Source organism: Populus alba, chromosome 1, assembly GCF_005239225.2.
Source record: "Populus alba chromosome 1, ASM523922v2, whole genome shotgun sequence".
Lineage (NCBI taxonomy): Eukaryota > Viridiplantae > Streptophyta > Magnoliopsida > Malpighiales > Salicaceae > Populus > Populus alba.
The window spans coordinates 40,138,534-40,148,142 of record NC_133284.1 but is presented as its reverse complement, the minus strand read 5'-3'; the positions used below and the strand labels follow the sequence as shown (position 1 = coordinate 40,148,142).

At 32.9% G+C, this 9,609-nt stretch overlaps 1 protein-coding gene across 3 annotated transcripts; it reads right to left on the bottom strand.

The window, feature by feature from the left end:
• Positions 1-3,636: 3,636 nt before the first annotated feature.
• On the bottom strand, positions 3,637-8,426 carry LOC118056836 (uncharacterized). 3 transcript variants are annotated; one of them, XM_035069207.2, is made up of 4 exons: positions 8,072-8,426; positions 7,055-7,206; positions 5,759-6,580; positions 3,637-5,383 (listed from the first exon to the last, which is right to left on the bottom strand). In XM_035069207.2, exons 1-4 carry the CDS (start codon positions 8,316-8,318, stop codon positions 3,773-3,775), a joined length of 2,832 nt encoding a protein of 943 aa, XP_034925098.1. In that variant the 5' UTR covers positions 8,319-8,426; the 3' UTR covers positions 3,637-3,772. The 3 variants fall into 3 exon arrangements, with proteins under 3 accessions (XP_034925098.1, XP_034925099.1, XP_034925104.1); XM_035069208.2 differs by lacking the exon at positions 8,072-8,426 and adding an exon at positions 7,354-8,058; XM_035069213.2 differs by lacking the exon at positions 8,072-8,426 and adding an exon at positions 6,817-6,903 and having other exon boundaries at positions 7,055-7,108.
• Positions 8,427-9,609: the final 1,183 nt, after the last annotated feature.

Below are 9,609 nucleotides of genomic sequence, written 5' to 3'. Positions count from 1 at the left end.
CGCCAATCAATTCATATTTAGAAAAGGAGCTTTTAGTAGTAAATGTTAGCAAATGTTGCAATAAAATTATAATTCCAACACATAAAGCATGCAAATAAAAAGTATGAATTATATTAGAATTTAGATTGTAAAATACTTTTCTACTATTGATAGTTTGTATAAGACTATAATTTATAATTTATGTGAAACTCAATTGACATTATATTATAAATAGGTCATTTAGTAGTTAGAAATGATGGTTAGCAATTTAGCACCATACACAAAATTTCTTTGCAAGTTTTTTTTTTTTGTAATTTATTATTATTTTTAATTATCACAATTTACAGGTTTTCTTTACAACTTTCTTTTATCTTTATTGCTTTACTATTTTTATTTAGTTTGTAGTTTCTTTGGCATTATACACATTAACCTCTTTAACTTATTGAACAAAGTAAAAACTTTCACACTTCATTTGATTTATAATGTTGTTACATATCTTTGATTGAGATTAAGTTTCCAAGTGTTATCTCTCTTCATCGAAAGAAATGAATAAACAACAAGTAACATATTGATTAAAGAATTATTCAACAAATTAAAATGTTTAGCGGGACAACTACTAGTATAGTGGGATAATGATTGACAAACAAATTCGATCTATCCCCAAATTGATAGATCAATAGAAAAGAAGAAAGAAATGTTGATTTTCTTTCATCTGTCTTCTGATGATGGCCATCTCAGCTAACCCAAATAAATGCAGCAAAGAAATGGCAAACGTTGTGTTATTTGAAACCACCAAACATGTAGATGATATGATAGGTTCAGCAGAGCTTATTCGTAAATTAGGATAAATCATTCCAAAACCTCACTATTATATGTATAGATCATGATCATCATTTTGACATTTGCTAATACAAAATGATATCAATTTATCTTTGACTCATACATAGGATAAGCAAAATTGTTTCGGCAAGCAATTTTTAGAATTATAATCGTATAATTGTCAATAAATAATGTGTATGTAAAAATTGAATAAAACAATGTGTTCTAATGTCCTTTATCTAATGCTTTGACCCTCTAATATCAAGCATCAGATTCTATCAAATATTACATTAATAGCGTCCAACTACTCCTAAGGATACATGTAACCTTTCTTGAATGCTTGGATTTGCTTATTCCATATAAAGTAAGAGATTTTGCCCTCTTTTGTTTTCTATGAATTTGCCAAGAAAAGAAAAAAACCAATTCAATTGATCTAAACAACCCAAACTTAAAATATAATTCAGCTAAAAAAATAAAAATCAATAGCTGATCAACAATCAAATAATTAATTCATCAAATTCATAAGTGTATAAAATAATATGAGAAAATTTATACCAAACAATAAAGAGTTGTTGTTGCCTCAATTCTTCGATTAAGCAACCAGGTATGGAATGTCTTTCTATCATTCTCTTCTCGCTAGTCATTGTTTAAAGAAGTCAAATTTTATTTTGAAACAAAATTGATGAAAATACAAGAGATGAAAGACATTAAAAAAGAAAAGAAAAAAAAAACATGCTTCCTCTATCAATCAACGCCTAAAAAGAAACAATGTTTCTTTTCCATAGTTGTACAAGAGAGAAAGAGAGAGGACGAACGATCGAGATAAGAAAAAATAAAAAAAAAAATTCGAACAAAAATAATCGAACTCCTTAAGGAAAATGAAATCAAAATGTAACCAAGGCCTAGTTATTTCAAACAATAAATATCCACAAATGGATGTTTTATGAGAAAAGACAAATATTAAGGCAGAAACAACCACAAGTTAAAAGCAGTGGTCTTGCTATTCAACGTAGCAAGGCCAACTCTTGCAAAAAGTAAATATAGTAGCAACTTGCATTACCTATAAGGAAGACTAGATTGATGGTCTGTGCTTCGTCGTGTGCCGAGCCAATTTCTTTGGAGTTGAAAAAAACAATGTCAAAACACTATTATTGTATTCTAAAGAGAGAAAAAAAATCAACTACTCGACATAATAGAAAAAAGAACTAAAAAAAATAATGATAATTAAACTCTACAAATCAAACTATGAAGTGATAAAATCGTGAAAAAAAAATCCATCAAAAAAGGTTTAAAAAACAAAACACTAGCAAAACTAAGTGAAAAATCAAATTTCAAAATAATAAAAAACATAAAAAAAAAAAAAAATAAATTTTCAACGAGCTCAATAATGATGGATGAAATTTTTTAAAATAGTTAAAAATGATTGAAGTAAACCTGGTCCAACCTTTAAAATTTGAAACAGATTATAAGGCTAGATCACAACGTAAAAGACAAAAAAAGAAGTAAAATTCTAAATCAACCAAAATAATTAGGGATAAACATGAAAAAAAATTAAAATGATTTGAAAATATAGATTTGAAAAGAAAAGGAATCAAATTTGACACAAAAAGAATAAAAAAAAAACAAATCATAATGGATAAAATTGGAAAACAATTTCAATTAAGAAAAGGATAAGAACAACTAAAATTAACAATCAAAGAATAAGGATTATATTTGATATAAAAATAAAATGTCAAGGGATGAAATCTAAAGACAAATTAATTCAATATATGATTCAAGACAAAAAAAAAAAAAACATCATAATTAAAAGAATGAGTACCAAATCTAATATAAAAACAAGTGTAAGGAATGCAATTGAAAAAATAATTAACTTAATAAATGATTTAAGACCGAATACATTAATTAAAATAACAAGGACCAAACATGATATAAAAATAAAATATTAAGGGATGAAATTGAAAAAACAAATTAACTCAATAACTGATTCAAGACCAAATGTATAACAAAGAATGAGGACTTAATTTAACTTAACAAACAAATAGTTAGTCTTTTTTCTTTTTTTGCAATGGTCAGCATGCTTTTCTAGGTGAAGAGAGGGAAAAGGAGGAAGGGAAAAACATCTTGTCAATACCCCTTTTACACGTTCCCGACAAACACATGCCTTACCACCATGACGAGGGTGGTGAGGTGCATTGAACACCACCTCGGACGATGGCATTCAGTGTTGTGTGGGTACCGCACATACCACTTGAAATACACGGGCAGCATTTTTTTGAATTTAAAATTAATTTATATATATTAAAATACCAAATCACCTCTAACCCCGTTTAAGAATTACTAAAAAAACCTACAATGACCTTGCATTAATAATAGAAGGAGTTTATTTTTTAAGCAATTGACATACACAAAAATAAAAAATAAAAACAACAAAACCCCTGAATCAAAAGAGATTTTTTTTAAAAGAGTTATTTGGTAATTATATTGTAAAAAAAAACATGAAATTATTAAAAAAAAAAAAACATATATATATTGAACCAACTGTTAAAAAACATAAAATTATTAATCAACTTTCTTTAACATAATTACTGATAAAACCCCATGACAAAAACAAACATATCCCTGAAGCTAACATCGCCGACCGAAGGTTAAATCAACTTTTTCACACAGTAGATTCACACAGTAAAACACAGCTGATGTATTGTAGTTTTAAGTTAATTAATAATTAAGGTCATAGAAAGAGCATGGAAAAGCAATCACCGAGGAATTGCACGTTGCTACATCAATGCAAATGAAATTCAAATTGCACGAGCAGCACATGTAAGGATATACAACTATATCTTCATAAAACCAGGTACAAAAATATATTCCTATTTAGATCCACGACCCACAAAAATTGAAAATCAAATACAATACAAAATGCTCTACATCTAAAAAACAAAACAAAACAAAACCTGCAGATCCATGTTGTGGCCACTTACAAGGTCGCCATCAACATGGCCCGTATTTTGGCCCTAAGGTCATCAGAAACCTCAGTGGTTTCAGATGGCCGAGAAGAGGACCTTACATCGTTGTATGATTTTGATAAATCCACAGAAGCTTCCCTGCTAACACCATCTCCACCCCCACTTGCTTTGGATTGATCTGATTTTGTAAGGATCTCCCCTTCTTCCAAGTCAGCTTCTCTTTCCAAGAGAGATTTCTTCACATGCCTAACAGATTTTCTGTGATGCAGATCCTCATCATCTGAGGAGCTACAATGCTTATGCTCATATTGAAAATGATCGATAGAAGAGTTGCCGCCCTTGCTTCTATGTCGAGAGTGCTTATGTTCATCATCTAAGACACTACTGTGCTTGCGCTTGTGACGAGAGTGCTTGCGCTTGTTATCAGAAGAAGTATCATGTTCATGCCCATGCCGAGAATGCCTATGCTCATCATCAGAGGAATAATCATGCTTATGCCTGTGTTGAGAGTGCCTATGATGAGATTCAAGAGAACTACGCTTACACCCATGTTGATGGAGGCTACTCTCGTAATCAGAGGAACTATAATGCTTCTGTTTATGCTCGCCATCAGTATAGATACCTTGAGCATGATCATGCTCATCATCTGAAGTATGATTGTGGTTATGCCCATGCTGATACTCTTTGTCCTTGGACAAAGTATTCTCTCTTTTTTGTTTGTGTCTATTGCTACTCTGATGTGAGCTATAACGAGATTGTTTCTTCCTGACAAGTTTCTGATCCCGGATTTCTTCCAATTCCCCTTCTTCCCCATCTCCTTCTTCTCTTTTAGATCTTGAGCGGTACCTTCTCTTCGATCGTCGCTCATTATGGCCACCAGCTGATTCCTTCTTCTCAACTTTATCAGAAGTATTAACATCTAACTGACATAAGCTGCCTTCCCTTTCAAAGCCTGTGAGGTTTAAAATTTGAGTGCCTGAAGCAGAGAGCCCAGATTCAGGTGGTTCTGCAGATAACCCACGCCCAGATTCACTCCTTAATGGTGCAGCTCCTCCATTTTTTATCATACTTGCAAACATCTTTGCCCGTTTCAGTCTCTCAGCCTTCAACTTCTGCTCTCTTGTCAAGCTGGCTTCAGAAGAATCAGCCTCACTTGCTGCTGCACTAGCAGCGGTCTGCGCAATAGCCCTCACCTCAGGAATAGAAGCCCAAGGTTCACCATGATCAAGCTTTTTGCTGGAACTTTGAGCCTGGGAAAGCAAGCTGCTAGGGCCACTGGGTGTCCCACTTTCAGTGTTAGGACCTTGAATGATGCCATTTATTGATGTCTTTGATAGTATTTCTAAACGGGGATTCTTGACACCTTTAGTGGCAGCCTGAAGAATAGCTGCAGCTGCATCCACACTGACACCTACTTGAGGTGGCGTGGCTTTTGAAGGTGGGTCTTGTCCATCCTTCTTTGACTTTCCAATGACCATTTTAAACTTCTCTTTCCTATTGCAATCATATGGTATATCAGATGATGAGAGGGTATCACTTTTTTCAAGTGCTGTTTTCCTGCCCATCCCATGCGCCAAGGAATCAAGCTTCTCAGAAATGAAGCCAGTGCCAGATGACCTTGACTGCAAACAAAGAAACATCGGAGAAATCAGCAAGCCAGAGCAGATAAAAAAAATTTCATTATGGCATTAGAAAATTAAATCATATGACCAATGAAAGCAGTTAAAGAAACAGCAGTGACAGAGAAGTTGAAAAATATCTGTCATGTTCAGTCAATACATGATGACACCACCATAATCAATTTAAATGAAAATACTTCAAACTGCCCTAACAAGCAAATAATCCTCCATAAATTCATACTCTGGTAGCATATTGATAAATAGAGGATAGCACAGCTGCATATCATAACTCAAACCATGTGCGATCCATTAACCCCCCTTATAAACAAGGCATCCAATGCAAAAAGCACAACATAAAAAGGTTTTGGGAGAACGCACCTCCTGAGCTTTATGAAGAGCATTTAGATAGAAGGGATGATATTGGTTAGATGGCAGAAGGAATGGGAACCTTCCATGCTTTGTATCCTGCTGGACAAGAACAGCCTCAAATTCTTTCCCGTTCCTCAAAATGAACTCAACTATCTTCTCAACCACCCTCTTCAAATCAGATGGAGGCTCCAAAATAGATGTTTCCACCTTGGACAGGCTTGATGAATCAGAAGCCTGCAACTTATCCACAGTAGAGGAAACCATGTCCAAGGAATCACCTTCTTTCCTCACCCTAGTTGTGGTTCCAGCCTGAACTACACTGATGGAACGATTTCTTCGTACCAAATGAGCCTTTTCTTTTGAAGGAGTAACTGGATGCTTGGAACTTGCTTTGCCTTTACCAGCTAAATTTAGAGAAGAACCGCCTTCTTCTGATCCAGGAGAGATGATCACAGAATCAGCATTAACAGCTTCCTTGGGGTCCTTTTCTAAAACAGCTGGGGCATCCACAATTGCACCTTCTTCATTCTCTCCAGAACCATAAACAGAACCTAGCAATGACAATGCTCCAGCTGGACCACCTGCTTGGTCAAGCACATTCTCCACTCTGTTTTCTTCTTCTATAGCTTTTCTATCAATGACAGACTTCAAAAGTTCTTCATGATCAACAAGAAACCTAAAGTACGGATGAAGATAATGATCAGGCATCAAGAACCCAAAAGTTGGGTTGTCTCCCTGTTTGACCCTCAAAACAATTTCTGATTGCCCACCATGTTTGCTAACAAAAATGGCAGTTCTTGCAATGATCTGATGCACCTTCTCTGTTGGAGGCTGAAAAATGGACAAAAAATAAATCCTCCTCAATGGTGGGAAATTTAAGCATAGCACAATACCAGTAAAATAGACATCTAGCTGAATACTCCCAAGAAAAACTCCTGATTCTTGATGTATTAGGACAACTATAAATATAAAAACACAGCGCTCAGTGAAGACATCTATCATCCGATTGCTCTCTAGAGATTAAGATTCCTGTCAACGTAACATTTTTTTTTCCATCCTAATCCCACCTGCATGTCCCCTTGTCAAGACATCAAAAGAAGACAAGGTGCCTGTGAATGGCAACCTTGAAGGACGCCGATCTCTGCTCCAAGCATCTGAAACTTAGACATGGTAAGCCTTAGAAAAACACATGCACCTTAGACAACTATATTTGACCACACTGGACAGGCATCAAACAAACAACATTATCATGATTTAACAATAAAAAAATATACAATGCCAACAGTAAAAAAAATGTCTACTCACCAAGTTTTGAACCAAGTGTTCAGGCACTGGGAAAGAGGGGCAAAAACTAGACTCGATATCAGCATTCTTTTGGTCAGTGTGTTGGTTTCCATATGTAAAAGAAACCGCATTATAGACACCAGCAATCTCCTGAACTGCCTCTGTATCTAAGTCTAAAAATAAGAGAAAAGGGAGATCAAAATCAAATGAACACAAAGTCATCTTACTAAAAATGAAATCAAAACTATATACATGACATCAAAAGGGTATCAGCACTGAAAACAGTAGACACTCAAAAGAAAAGGCAAGAGATGTCTTACTTGTCTCTCTGAAAGTTACATCTTTAGCAAAATCATTTTGATCCTGCAAACTTGGGAAAGGTAATTGAAAACATACACCACTCATGCAAATGACAAACTATTACCTAAATTCCCAATTTTTATCTGAACACAATAGTAAAAGGAAATTCATATTTAATTGAAACCAGTAACGTGTATTCGAACAAACATTATAAACAGAGAAGTTCTGTAGCCAGCACATATAGAGCTAGTAACTAGACATCGTTTATTAAAGGAGAGGTGCCTATACATAGCATCCACTTAATTAACTTTTTTCACACTAGAATTCAAATCAAGTGGAGGAATTGTTTCTTTAATTTTTGGATACCAAAAACAAACTATGATGTTCTTCAATTGAGAGGGAAGCAAATCACTCCCATCTATTAACAAAGATACAAGCTTCTACCATGCAGAAGGTGATATATATTTATATAGTCACATTTTTTTTTTAATTTATAATTCTATAATTTCACAAAGATCCAATTACACACACACACACACACACACACACATCCAAACTAGCAAAACAATAATTTAAAATAAAAGTTATCATTGCCAATTCTTCTAAGCTCAAGCTCACCATCTACCACAAATTTCCAAACCTTACCCTAAATACTGAATTTAAATTTTGGAGCAAACAAAAAATACATGTATTTGAGTAAAACAATACAAGATAAATAATAAATTAATGAAAGAATACCTTGTGGTAGGGAGGGATAGGTTAAATCGAGGTAGCGATCGTGATCGAGCTCAGATTCGAGAGAGTCGTGATGTTTGTGGCGGTGGCGAGAGCGAGGCGGCGGGGGAGAGGAAAGGAGATGTCGGACGTCGTAACGATCAATGGAGAGAGAGTTCCATTCGACAAGTGCATCGGTGGAGTTGACGAAAGACGCCATCGTATCGTCGTCGAAAAGCAGAGCGTGGCGGCCAAACACTTCCAGATCCATCTTTGGAGTTGGAAACTTTCGACAGAAACCCTAGAATTTGTTTTTGGCTACCTAGGGAGGTGGCGTGACTCGGTGACCGGCTAAGAATGTGTTTCGCAGTCTCTTTTCAAAAGTTTTTTTTCTTTATAATACATTAAAAATAATATTTTTCTATAATTTTAATATGTTAATATAAATAATTAAAAAAATAATTTATTTTAAAAATCCTTTTAAAAAATATCTTAAAATAAAAGCAACTTTACTCTCAAATACACTTTAAATTCATTAGCTTATTATCATTATCATTATCATTCTAAGTAGCTAATGGAAATAAATTATAAATTATTTTTTCAATTTTGTAAAACAAATTAAATAGCCTTTATAATTTTAGAAATTAAATATTTTTTAATGTTTAATTTAAAATTATTTTTATCTAAAAAATATATATTTCCTCATCTATCTTTATATATTATTTACTTTCATATATTAATAAAAATAAATTAAACTAAAAAATATGAAATTAAAAGGAAATATAAACAAATTTAAAAACATATAAACTAATTAATAAATTATAAAAATTAAAGAGATTATTTAATTCATTTAAAAAAATAAATGAACTAATTTATAATTTACTTCCAAAAACATTATGTTTAGTAATTAAATCATGCAAATCCTATTATTAAAATGTCAAATTCATATATCAATTATCACAAGTTTGGATCGGATTTAAAAGTGGAGGTTTATCATTTAAGACTTAGGCCTCGTTTGTTTCCTTCGAAACTGGTTTCTGAAAATCAGTTTCCAAACTTTCATGTGTTTATTTGTCATTAGAAAAGTTGGTCAACGGAAAATATTTTCCGGTCAACGGAAAACACTTTCCGGTCAATTTTAGTCAATGAAAATTTTGGTTTGGTTTTTCAGAAAAGTGTTTTCCCTTTAGCTGTGTTTGCTTTCCGGAAAGTGATTTCCGGGAAATCATTTTCCAAATTTTCTTGTGTTTGTTTGCCATTAGGAAAGTTGGTCAATGAAAAACACTTTCCAGTAAAAGAAAAATTTGGATTGGTTTTCAGGAAAGTGTTTTCCTAAAAAATTTGAGGGAAAACACTTTTTCAAAAATTGTGAAAAATTTAGAAATGTCATTATTTGCTGATTATATTAAATTTGATCCTCAAACTTTTGATCGCTATATATATTTTGTTTTTAATATTTATTTTCAATTTCATCTCTTAAAATTTTATTTTTATATTAATTTTGGTCCTTATTTTTATAATTGTTATTTGCTTTTTTCTTATCATTTTTTTATTGAAAATTT

What these genes read in the sequence shown, in the direction of transcription:
- LOC118056836 (XM_035069207.2), bottom strand. Translation starts at nt 8,318, where the DNA reads ATGGATCTGGAAGTGTTTGGCCGCCACGCTCTGCTTTTCGACGACGAT. An exon ending in CTATCCCTCCCTACCACAAG is followed by an intron (nt 7,207 to 8,071) that starts GTATTCTTTCAT and finishes TCTTATTTTTAG; the next exon opens with ACTTAGATACAGAGGCAGTT. An exon ending in CTCTTCATAAAGCTCAGGAG is followed by an intron (nt 5,384 to 5,758) that starts GTGCGTTCTCCC and finishes CTTTGTTTGCAG; the next exon opens with TCAAGGTCATCTGGCACTGG.